The sequence below is a fragment of the Amaranthus tricolor genome, chromosome 9 (genome assembly GCF_026212465.1).
Source record: "Amaranthus tricolor cultivar Red isolate AtriRed21 chromosome 9, ASM2621246v1, whole genome shotgun sequence".
NCBI lineage: Eukaryota > Viridiplantae > Streptophyta > Magnoliopsida > Caryophyllales > Amaranthaceae > Amaranthus > Amaranthus tricolor.
Genome location: NC_080055.1, coordinates 2470431 through 2484029, shown reverse-complemented (window position 1 = coordinate 2484029; position 13599 = coordinate 2470431). Strand labels below are relative to the sequence as shown.

The window sequence follows — 13599 nt, the reverse complement described above, 5'->3', positions numbered from 1 at the left end:
AACAACTGGTTGTCGATTCACTTCAACATTTATTCACAAAGCTAAGTACAGATAAAATGAATCAGCTTGTGGAACTGATTGGCTATACAGGGGGGATTGATCAAGGGACTATGCAAGTCAATGGCAATGTTGATATTGGAATGTAGAATTATCAGAAAACAGTAACAACCAATTTCAACCATAACTTCATTATTTTTGGGAGCAACAAAGCAAATGAACAACAACACAACTTCATTATTTCAATAGGAGAAACAGAAACCAGCATATGAACAACAAAATTGCAACCAACACATATTTTTGGGACACACTATAAAGCAACAACAGCACAGAACAATAGCCAACACAACGTTAACCAACACAGCAACATGTTTCAAATGTAAATTCCTTTTGACTTTGGACATATTTTTGGGATCTTTAACATGGGATGTTTCAGATGCAAACAACAAAAATTTTATGATGTTTTCAAGGAAACATTCGTATTCAAATATTCATTAATGAAAAAACTGGTTGTTTTAGTACTCTCAGGTAAACTTATTTATTTATTTGAAATCATTGAGTGGAGAATCGAACATCTTTGTGCTTAAAACGTTGGAAAACAATTCAAATCCCGTTTGTTCGATTTATGGTGGCTAAAAATTACTCTCACTTACAGATCACAGAGCAATGAAATAAAATGCATACAAAACCATTTAAATTTAAAATCATCATCAGTCAAAATCAACATGCACCAACACGAACAAAAACTCACTTGAGAAAGGACCAAGCTTATCAAGCCAATCTTCTTCACAATCAGCATTCGAAAAAACAACATCAATGGAAGAATATTCACGATCAGGACACATATCAGGCTCAAGTGTGTAAATGGGTTCACCTTCAGAGTCAAGTTCTTTTCCCCACTTAGGATCAGTCTCAACAGAAGTTGAGTCATCATAGTAATCAAAAGACTCTTCCTCAAACGATTTCAGTCCAGTTATAGGGTTTCCATCATCGAACCCCTTAAACTCAATCTTAGAAGGCGATTTGTAAAGGGATTTGGGGATTTTCAGAAGTAAAGAAGTAGGCGAGTTAGGGTTTATCATGGGTGAGTTGATTGTCGAGTTAGGGTTCTTCAGGGGTGAGGTTAATGACAGTTGAGGGTTCTTCAGGGAGGATTTAAAAGGCGAGCTGGAGTTTGCAATGAGAAGAACACGAAAGAAATTAAAAAAGATGGTGAAGCATCAACCCAGATCTAGGGTTATTAGAGAAGAACACGAAAGAAATTAAAGAAAATGGTGAAGCATCAATCCATAATTAGGGTTCTTAAAGGGTAAAATACGAAAACATCAAGGGGAATGGGGATGGGTAGGGTTTTAGTGTTAAAAAGGGAGGGATTAATGGATAGGTATGTTAATTAGGTTTTAGATATGTTGATTAATTAAAAGGGAGGAAAATTAGTATGGGTAATAGAGGGTATAATTGAAAATAGGATAAAGCTACTAAGGGCATAAAAGTCAAAAACCCATACTAAAAATAAAAATGAAACAATTAACGTGACTTGACCATAAAAAAAAATAAGACACATAAGCTGAATAGGAGGGAATAATTTTTTTAAAAGACGTGACTAATTTTTAGTCAACATGCAGTCTCCGAACCCACAATGCTTTGTCGTTTGTCGCTTCTTTCTTAGATTTACAAATTTTCAATAGTAAATGGGTCCCAGCTGAAACAATAGTCAAAGGACCCGACAAATCTTGTCAGCATGTAGATTAACAACAAATCCATTAATTAATTGAATATTTTAAAAAGTAAACATCAGTAATTATCATCAGGCCACATAATCAGATTAAACTATGATTAATTTTGTTTGTGTATTAGCTTTACTTGCTAATGACTGTTTGTTGGAGTTATTTGTTGTTGAATAAGATTATAAGATAACATTTTTCTTAAAAATACTAATTTATTATTTTTACAATTTGAGTGAATTATGGCCTTTTATTTTCTTCAATTCGCAAGTCTTAATTGCATAAACCAAAATCGACAAAAGGAATTCAACTATCTATTCATTTTTATGTTATTTAAATAAAAATTATCTTATAAAATACCAAATTCTACAAAATTATACAATAATAATATCCAACTTAAAGATAATAACCTTGTGATATCCAACTTAAAGACAATCGGAAAATAACATTTAATTTAATACTGAGTAAATAATAATTTCCTTTTCAATGATTTTAGTATTGTTCATTCTCATAATTTCTTTTTCAGTTTTCTTTCACTTGCATTTAGCATTAATTTAAATGGATCTTCTGTATAATTTTTAAGTGGCCCTTTTTTTACTGCTATTGTAATTTTAAATTTGGATTCTGGGCGATGACCCTTCTCGCCCACACCTAATGTTGGACCTGACTAGCTTGTCTAGCTATAGATACCGGCTAAAAGCTAGTATATGTTTAATCTAATTGTTAAGCCAATTATTTTAGACATTTAGTAAAAATTAGTCTTTAATTATTGGCTATATATTAGAGAAAGAGTTGATAAAATGTCAAAAATAATAATTAAAATTATTTACCAAATACTTTTTAAAATTTTTAAATAATAAGAAATTAAAAGTCAAAAACTAATAAAAAGATTAAAAAAAAAAAGCTCTTAGTTAAACACCGCATATTCATATCTAATTTATTATGCATTCTAAAGAAGTTCCAATTTAATATTCGTTGCCCAGCCAAGATTATGCCTTCATAAATTAAACGAGACGTCCCTAGGAGAAATTTTGAAAATGGAAAAATTAATAGTGATTATCAAAATATGAATTTATTAATGTCTACAATTCCTACTAAGCTTTAGGTGATTGATGATTAATTAAAACATTAATATTAATAATAATAATAATAATAATAATAATAATAATAATAATAATAATAATGATGATGATGATGATGAACATGTGTATTATATAATCTTTAAAAAGTATTTTTTTTAAAATCTTACCTTGTCCGTGTTGACTTACCCCATAAATCAACAAAAAAAATTTGATGTATTTTCTCCTCTCTCATTCAGACTTTAAACTCTGGACAAGATTTTTCACATTAGACTTTTACAACTTAAATATAGTACTTAAAAACTAAGAAAACAATAATAATAAGAAGTTATTGTTAATTTTCTGCCTAACCTAGTTTGTCTCATTCTCATTTAAGTTCATTATAATTAATTCTCAAAAATTTTAATTTAAATACCACTCTATTATATCTACTATTTATATTCTTTCACACATTTTATATGAGTTTTTATCCTATTACAATTACTTTTTTAGTTCTATTAAAAAAACAAATAGGGCCAAATAACTTTTATGTACTATTATATTCATACTTATAGTAGAGGTATATAAAACATCTCAACGAATTAAAATTTTTATTATTTTGTAAACAAATGTAATTTGATCAAACTTCAAAACTAATTTATAATAAGTAAAATTTAACATGAATAAAACTCCAGATTATAAACTAATATAAAACATTTAATCTAAAATCTACTTATAATTTGAAAGAAAAACTCTACTTAATTTAGATGTGGATTTTAGTCTTACTTTATTCGCACCTAAGTTTGACAAAAGCCCAAATCAAATTTTGGTCTAGAAGTATGAAGTCAGTCATCCAACAGTAGACCCTACTCTTTTTTATTCTTTTAACATAGCCGATGGCATCTCATTTTGACCAATGTTTTTAATAAGATTTAAAAATTAAAATTTGCAAACACTTCCCAATTCCCATTTCCCAACTTGTATTTCTCCTTCTCCTTTTTTCTCCCAAAGAAACGTTACTTGTATTTCTCTTCTTTTTGTGATTAGTAGAGTACAACTATAAACATCAACAACAATTACTTTTTTTCTTTTTTTTTTCTTTTTTTTTATTTTTTTTATAAGAAGCTTTACTCTTTAATGGTGGTGCTTCAAAAATGGCAGTAGATCTAATGCATAATTCTTCTTCTTCTTCTCATAATAATCTTTCACTTTCTCTCTCTTCTTCTCATATGGAAGAAGCCATTGTTCACGAAACTTCTGCTGGTCTTCAAAGTGTTCATAATTTTCTCCAACTTCTCTCTCTAAAACAAGAACATCCTTCCACTACGTCGTCGCCTGCGGGTAATTTTAGCGATAATTATAAAAATAAAATGGAAATTGATTTGAACTGTCAAGCGGTTGCAGACGACGCCGTTTCGAGATTCAAGAAGGTGATATCGTTATTAGGTCGAGATAGGACGGGCCATGCGAGGTTTCGTCGTGGGCCGGCTGTTGAGCAGGTTAAGCAACAGTCAAACGGTGTCGTTTTATGTCCGAAACCTCTGCAACAAGTACCGACGATGAAAATGAACGGCTGTGATTTTAAATCAGTAACACCGACGGGTACGATTAATTTCTCGTACTCGTCTCCTATTATCTCGGCCGGTAATTCAGTGAAGTCAACGTTGACCGGCGATGTTGAAATGAAGCATGAGAGTCTAGGTGATAAAATAAATCTTCTAGATTCATCCCTGCTTACGGCTTCGACAACGACGTCGTTTCAGATGACGAATTACTCCGGTGCGGTATCGTCAGTAGGGCGACCACCTCTTTCTCATACGACGTCGTTTAAATTAAGGAAGTGTTATTCCGAGAATGGCAAGTGTGGTGGGCCCTCAGGTCGTTGTCACTGTTCTAAGAAGAGGTACTCATATAGAAATTATTTTATCTTTTTCTTTATTATTTTTGTGTATTTTTACTTCGATTACCGGCTGTTTGTTTACTTTATATACTTTATTCAAATGCATTAATATATGTATAATTAAAAATTATAAAAAATTAATATTAATAAATTTTATATTAAAACGAATTAAATAAGATTTCATATGATTATATTTTAATTTATAGATTAATAATAAAATACAATTTAAAAGTAATAGATAAATAGTGCCTTAAAAGTAAATGGGACACGTAAAGAGAATAAGACGAAGTATAAAATTTCATTTAAAATATTTTCCAAAACATTTTCACATTTATCAATCTGTAGAATTCAAAATAATTGCTTTTTTTGTCTGTCCATCTTAAATTTTTTCATTTTAAAAAAGAAATTTAAATTTGATATTTAAAATATATATATTGAAGATTAAGTATATTTATGTGTGATCTTATTAAATTTATGTTGATGTAAATTTTTTAATATATAATTTTTATATTTTTTATAATATATATTTAGGATTATTAAGACTTAAAATTTAATTTAAAATGGATTAGGTGTTTATGCTACAAAAATCGTTTATACTTTTCCTAACAATTCTAGAAATATGTGGAATTTAAGATTTTGTTTTGTAAATTGAATTTAATTTTGGGGTTTGATAATAGGAAAATGAGGCTAAAGAGGATAGTAAGAGTACCAGCAATAAGCTCAAAGATGGCAGATATACCACCAGATGATTATTCATGGAGAAAGTACGGTCAAAAACCCATTAAAGGTTCCCCTCACCCAAGGTACTATTTTACAACCACTACTATTTTACTTAGCTATAATAATTTTTTAATTAATTCGTATTTTTTATCAATTTTTATCATGCTTAGTAAATCTCGATTGACTACTTAATTTTATAAGAAAGCGAGTCAACATTGGTAGATGAATCGGGTTTCCGGTCTATTTTACAAATAATACTGCAAGTAAAAGTTGTAACGGAAGTAAGTCGTATATTCTAGATTATTAGACAACAAATTAAAAAAAAACTTTATTCCATTAGGAAAATATTTACTTCAAGAGCTAGCTACTCACCTCAAAGACAATCTCTCACAAATATAACATCAATATAAATTGATTATATGTTAATAATTGTATTCGTTGTGTTTATTAAACTAATGTATAAAAAATATCTCATAGTGGAACCGTCTCACGCGCAAATTTGCATTTACTTTAGAGTTGAAAATTAAAATATTTGATGAATTTGTTTTAAATCTCTAAAATGTTTTTTATGTTGTACATCAAAGAAGTTTTTGCATTATTCTATCAAGAAATAGTTAATCCTCTATTCCACTTAATTTTTCCAATTTTTTAATTTTAGTTTATACTAATGAATTGATTTTATTTTTTATTTTTTTTATGACCTAACCATATTATTATTTATATTCTCTCTAAAGTTTAAATATTCAAATACTTTAACTTATTAATTAATACTACCTCCTATTCAACCTAAATGTCCCATTTGATTTTTGGTACTATTCACTTTATCACTGTTAATTTGTATTTTACTCTTAATCTATACGTTAAAACATAGTCATGTGGGATCTTGTTTGATTCGTGTCAATACAAGGATTATTAATATCAACTTTTTATAATTTTTAATTAAGAATAATTTAAGATATTAAGGGTTAAAATGTTGCCTCAGTAAGTATGAAAAGTCAAATGAGACATTTAGGCTGAATAGAAGGGAGTACTATATACCTGTATATTATACTTCCTCCGTTCTGAAATACTCGCTACATTTCGATAATGTGCACTATTTATTGTTCAAACTTATTTTATATATTGCCATTAATGTGTAAATAATAATATAGTCATGTAGGATTTTGTTTGAATCGTCTAATCGCATATTTTCATGATATTGACTTGTTATAATTTTTAAATTTGTATAATTCAAAATATAAATAAACAAAATAACACATTAAAATGCTATAAAAAATGAAATATAACAAGTATAATGAAAAAAAAAAAAATACTTTTGACTTTGCGTTAAAAGTAAATGGGGGCACTATGCCTATATGTAACGGGCGATACCTGCGTAAGAGTAACATCTATGCACAAAGGATTGTCCTGCAAGAGTACTATCTATGCACAAACTTGAAGCTAGTGGTAGTGGAGTATTTGTCAATTTATAGCAACTAATTTGCAATTCTATATAACCGATGTATTTCATTTGAATTTTTACCATTTTTTAGGTAGTTAAATGAGACACATATATAAAAAAAGTGTGATGTTTTTAAATTTTAATAGGGATAAAATAGTATTAGTAGGTGTAAAGGTGTGAAAAAGTTAAGTTTACTAAAGATAATTTGATAAAAGTTAACATGCTCAAAATAAAAATGAGACATTTAGGGTGATTTGACCAAATAAGGAAATGAGACACTTAAGATGGATAGATAGTACTCTTGCAGGACAATATTTTTGATTGAATTAGACAATATTTTGACCCGGCTATTAATGGATTATTTTTGGATATTTTGACCCATAATACAAAAATAATACGACTCAAAATGTTGGTAAAACTAGTTCAAATCTAACCGAGTATCTGAACATTTTGACCATTTCAGTTTCACGTTATGATTTTTAGTATAAATTTACTATATTTCCAGTTAATTTTTCATATACATATTTATGAGTTGCAATTATTTTACTATAGCTTTAAAATAGCTATATTGGTTTTAATAGGAAAATATTTTCTTTGAAAATAAAAAATTATTTTATACTACATATTTTATAAAGGCATTTTTTTTCAAAAGTTGAGTCAATCTCTAAACGTTCATATTCCAATAATAATAGTTGGATGATACTAATAACTTGTTACTTGTGTGATTGGCATCCAATGTAACTTTACCTAAAAAGGTGCACTTGTACACTACAATGGACAATCATTCCCAACCCAAATCTACTGCCATATCAAACATGGAAGACATTTAGAGGACATATAACTTTTGGCTCATTTTAATACAAATATCTTACTAAATTGCACTTAACATTTGTTGTAAGTTTGTTAGTAATGAAAAAATTTAAAAGAATAGATAAGTCTATTTGTGGTACAAAACACTCTCTTTGTCCTTTTTCCTTTGTCTTTATTTTCGGCAATGAAAATTTTCCTTAATTATTATTTAAATATTTAACGTTTTTTTCGATCTAACCACACATTTCTATTAACTTTTAATAAAAAAATAATCTTTCTTTTAACTCTTGATGAGCTGAAAATTGTATTTGTCCCATGTTTTATGGGACAAAGAAATATTATATACACTCTCAATTTCTCTCAATTCCTCACCAATTGCACAATCTTTTATTTTAATTTGTTACATTGATTTTATGCCATTATCTTTTTAGTAATGGTCTATTACATTTTTTTTTTTTTTAAATTTTATCCTCAAACTTTCTTTTTTCATTTTAGCCACTTAATTCTATTATTTATTTGTGCTTTTGTTTAATTTTCCAACTCAATCTCTATTTTTATTGCTTAGGTGTACTTTTTTAATCATACATTAGTGTTTTTTCGTAGTTAGTTGATGAAGGTAATGCTTTGTTTTGTGACAATATGCCAAATCAGATTATTAGTGGAAAACTCTTTCACACCAGCAGCAAATTTAATTCTATTTCCAAAAATAGTCTATTTTCGTGTATTGATAGTTTTGCTGATTATTTTGAGAAAATACTTATCTTCTAAAGAGGAAATTATCAGAATAATAAATACTCATATATACCAAGACATTTAAGTTTCTCCCTCATTAACTAATTTATAAAAGTATTTTTTTTAGGTAGTTTTGAAAGCGTATTTAAAATTTTAATATCTTTAAAAAAATTTTATAAAAATTATAATAAGTATAAAATTTTTGTGTGCTTTACTATTATCATAAAATTATCTTTAAAAATAACAGAATTTGATTATAAGAGTAGTAAAAGTGAAAGTGATGTAGATATATAAATTTTCAACTCTAGTATTCGCCAAGGCAATTGTCATTTTTGAAATTAGATTGTATTTTTTAAATAAAATTTTAAATTTAATTTTCCTCTAACTCATTATTTATCAAATTATTTGAATAATAAAAAAATCATTTGAGATATTCGCCCCTCCCGGCCCGGCCCACCCTACCCCGCCCCCCTTTGTTGTTCTGATGAAAGTCCAAATTGGCGGCAAACGTGATCCTTGGATTACACATTAAAGTCTGACCTAATACGCACAATATTCCTATCTGTAAAATGACGGGTTTGACCCATAATTTGTTGGATTGAATTTTTAACGTTGCTAAATTGACTTGCTCACCATGCATTATTCTACATTCTTTCTTATCTTCTACTCTACCTTGCTTATAATTTACCTATTTCATAATATTACATTCATTTCTTCTTACCACTTGTCAACTAGAAGGGCTTGGATAGACCCTACCCATTACATACCTTCTTAAATACGAACTTCTCTTTAGTTACGTTGACCTTCTTATGTTTCCTAATTTTAGAAATATATTTATGTTTGATTAAAATAATATGCTCACATAAATAAATTTCAAATTAAATTTCATGAAACATAAATTTGGGACAAATGTAATATTAAAGATGTTTTAAACTCTTGTTCAATTGAGTTTCTATATTGATTAAGAAAAGAACATCTTACATATTTTGGTCATGGTTAACAGAGAACGTTACTTGATAAGAGAAAGTATTTCTTATGAAATTTGATGATAAAATTTTAAATTGAAAATCGGCTTTTATTTCAATCAAGTATTGTCTTTTTTAGACAACGTTTTGAAATTGAATTTCAACTAATTCATCTTTGAAGTCGATTATCAATAACGGTTTCAATTTGTTATTCATGTGAATGAAAATGAATTACAACAAATATTGCTATGTTCTTCACTATTATAGGTATGAGTTGTCGTCTTTCTTCTCTCCTTAGATCCTGATCATAGTTTTCTATGAACGAGATACATTAGACATGATTATGATTATGATGATTGCTATGTCCTTCTCTAGTAGTACTTAATACCAGGAATGTTCATAAAAACCCGATCCGAAATATTCAATCCGGATTATCCGGTATCTGGTTTTCAAAAAATCGGATAATTTACCCGATTTTCACAAATCGGATAAACCTGATTGGGTACCCGGTTTTAAAATTGAATACCGGATCCGGGTCACATATTTTTGGAAACCGGATATCCGGTATCCAATTTATTTATTTATATAATATCTCTTAAGCTAACCTTGGGTTGAATATTTTTAGATAGTTAGTATTTAAATTTTATGATTGTTCTTACTTAAACCAATGAACAATAATATTATTATTTAGTTTTCTTAATTAATCTTTTATGACTAATTAAGTTAAATATTTTTAGAGAATTCGCATTTGAATTTTATATAAAAAACTATTTTAAGTAAAAATAGAGATAAACAAACGTATGGTTGAACGACAAAAAGACAAAAAATTAAAAAAAAAAATTCTAAAAAAACTGGGTATTTGGATCCGACCCGGATTAAACCGGGTATCCGAATTCTGGACATCCGTTTAATCCGGGTCGGAATCGGATCGCATTTTTAGGTATCAGAAAAATTAAATACTCGAATTTTTGAATCCGGTATCCGATTTTGAACAGCCCTACTTAATACCCTAGCCATAACAAAAATATTTGGATTCAATACACCTTTCTTCCGTGTGAGTATACGATTGGCGGAAAGCTGGGTCATTTGATTAAATATTATCAAATATTTTTTAATAATGAGTTTTGTAACATGTCATATAGAGATAAGTGTTCGCCTATTCTAACAATGTTTTACACTAACTTGTGATATAAAAATAAACGGGCTACTTAATTAATGAAGCAATAATGTATCTAAATATAATTTTTTTTTAAATAAACAGGGGATACTACAAGTGCAGTACAGTAAGAGGATGCCCAGCTAGAAAACATGTAGAGAGGGCTTTGGATGATCCAAACATGCTGATAGTGACCTATGAAGGAGAACACAACCACTCCCTCTCCGTCGCCGAAACTTCCAGCTTAATCCTAGAGTCATCTTAATCATTTTATTACAACTTAATTAGCATACTTGATTATGTAGTAATCATCAATTTAAAAATCATAATATACATTTGGCACAGCTGAAGAACTCCTGCTAAACATGATCTCGAAGGAGATTTTAGTGGGTTAGGTTAATACAAGTATTAAGGATGTAACACTCTCTTTCAATTGATTGATTACCTTTTTCTTTGTACACATTTGCATGAATTAAGAACTTTTAAGTATAGAAAAGTAAGATGGTGGATTTGGTAGGTAATTAAGGTAAACAAATACTGGTCGTTTATCTTAATTATTCTTTTAACAGGTATTATATATAATGATTTTTTAACCTATGCATCAGGTCTATAGAATAGATAAATTTTCTTAATTCTAATTGTAATTTTCTCTTAAGATTTATCACTTTTATAATCTTTTATATACCTTAAACAATAAACAATATATATATATATATATATATATATATATATATATATATATATATATATATATATATATTTATATATACACATATATATATATATATATATATATATATATATATATATATATATATATATACACATATATATATATATATATATATATATATATATATATATATATATATATATATATATATATATATATATATATATATATATATATATGAGAAGAGGTCTCAAAATGAGACGGGTAAGAACGAATTTTAGCCGTCCAAATGAAAGATCAATTGTCAGAATGATTTTAATACTTGCATGCGGTTTAGGATGGATTTTTCCTGATTTTTCCTGATTTTTGCTTTTTCATTGTCAAACCGGTTCACAATGGGTTTCTTTTGTTAGTGATATACCCATTGATTTTCTCTCTCATGCGATGTCTTTTCTTTCTTTCTCTCATGTGATTTCATTCATCTTCACCATAGTTCATCAGAAATTTTTTATTTTCCACTTTGATTTCCTCTGTATTTACCCATTGATTTACTCTACTCCTTGATCTTCTGCACAACTTCAAAGTTTCTCTGGCATTTTATTCTTCGAAGGTTTTACGGTCGTGCATTATTGATCTAGTATGTGATTACCCACTGATTATTGCGTTTTTTTTTTTTTTTTTTGAGTTTTTAGGTTTTTTTAAGCTTTTTTTTTCGATTCTTTTGTGTTTTTAGGGTTTATTCTGCGATTTTTAGTGTTTACTTGTTTGTCATTGATTTTTTAGTTTTCAATTTCATGGTTATTCAATTTTTTTTTTCTTGGAAGCTTTTAGGTTCTTTGAAGCTTCGTTCTTTGATTTTTTAGGGTCCTACATTATTTCTTTCTTTTTGTACCTTTTTCTCATATTATTCACATTGTTTGCCATAGTTACTTTCTTTTCCAACATAGTAACTATCCTTTATCGTTATTTTCTTTTTTGATTTTGATTCTTTATTTCAATGAATCTATTTTTTTTTTGCATTCCCTTATAGTGATCTTTTTATGACTCATTAAGCTTATTAGCTCAATTGGTAGAGTACTATGTTTTTCTTTATATGGAGGATGTAGGTTCAAATCCTACATATGCTATCATTTGTATTTTGTAGGAGGAGACAGTAACTTATATAATCATAGTATCATTTACTAAGAACATAGTAACTTTTAATAAGTAAATAGTCTGCACAACAGTATAAAAACTTTACAAAAACATACTAACATTTTACTAAGAATATAATAAACATCTTTATCTTAACCATCTTTGTTAAGCATAAGTATATTATAGTTTAAAATTTTGTTAAACATAAGCAAGTAAACAATCATGGTATGTGCAATAATTTATAATCTTATATAACATAGTATCATTTTCTTAGAATATAGTATATCATTAACTCAGCATAGTTTTTTCACAATTACAAAAGAGAAGACAACAACTATACATAATCTTATTCACTTCTTAACCATCTCTTAGTTATTCATAAGCAAATTATACTTTTGAATTGGTTTTTTCACAATATTCTCGAGTAGACAGATTTAGCCTAACAACTAGGAGCCTATGTAAGATTTGAACCCACATTCTCTGTGCAATGTAAGCACAAAAACACAGTGCTCGACCAAATTGAGCTAATAGGCTTAAAATTAAAATACATAGTAACCTTTTTCAAGGACACAATAACCTTCTTTAAGTACATTATAATCTTTCTTTAATTTTTTTCATAATCATATTCACTGGAACAAATTCATAATCAAATTGAACAAAAATATAAAACTACAACACAGTAACTAAACATATTCATAGTATCCTTTATTAAGGACATAGTAACTTTTAATGTGATTAAAGTTCTTTAATTTTTTTTCACAGTTATTCATAAGCTTATAGTAACCTTGTTCAAAGATATAGTAACCTAACATGTGAAAGACGCAACAAATAACCATAATGAGTAAAATAACTCAAAAATGCTAGATTAAAAATGAAACTATGAAGCTTTGTCTACTCAAGATATTGATGGAAGAAAAGAAAGTAAAATAGATGTCTATTGTCAGAGACAAATATGGAAAGCCTAACTCCAAACAAATGCAACACAATATAACACAAACATGAAATTTAATTTCTACAGATTAAAGTGAGATTAGAGATGAAATTTTCCCCAGTTAGAAAACCCTAGATTAATTACTAATTTAAAATGATTTGAAAAACATTAAAATTTGTAAAAAGCTTACATGATTTGTCTATGACAACAATGAAGAGAAGAGAACTGCAAGAAATTTTTGGTTTTCACGAATTGAAGATCGAAGAGAAGATGGAGCAGCGTTTTGATTTTCAAGGAAGAGAAGATGAGCAACGATTTTGGTTTTCACAGGAGATAGAAACCTATTTTTGGATTGTTT

The 13599-nt window shown here is 28.0% G+C and overlaps 1 protein-coding gene across 1 annotated transcript; it reads left to right on the top strand.

Moving 5' to 3' along the window:
- Window positions 1-3716: 3716 nt before the first annotated feature.
- Window positions 3717-10961, top strand: LOC130824007 (probable WRKY transcription factor 15). The gene is made up of 3 exons (XM_057688870.1): window positions 3717-4682; window positions 5357-5482; window positions 10609-10961. The coding sequence occupies exons 1-3, from the start codon at window positions 3934-3936 to the stop codon at window positions 10766-10768; spliced, it is 1035 nt and encodes a 344-aa protein (XP_057544853.1). The 5' UTR covers window positions 3717-3933; the 3' UTR covers window positions 10769-10961.
- Window positions 10962-13599: the final 2638 nt, after the last annotated feature.

Coding starts and splice junctions, on each gene's coding strand:
- LOC130824007 (XM_057688870.1), top strand. CDS start 3,934: ATGGCAGTAGATCTAATGCATAATTCTTCTTCTTCTTCTCATAATAAT. Junction 4,683..5,356: donor TGTCACTGTTCTAAGAAGAG/GTACTCATATAG, acceptor GTTTGATAATAG/GAAAATGAGGCTAAAGAGGA. Junction 5,483..10,608: donor AAAGGTTCCCCTCACCCAAG/GTACTATTTTAC, acceptor TTAAATAAACAG/GGGATACTACAAGTGCAGTA.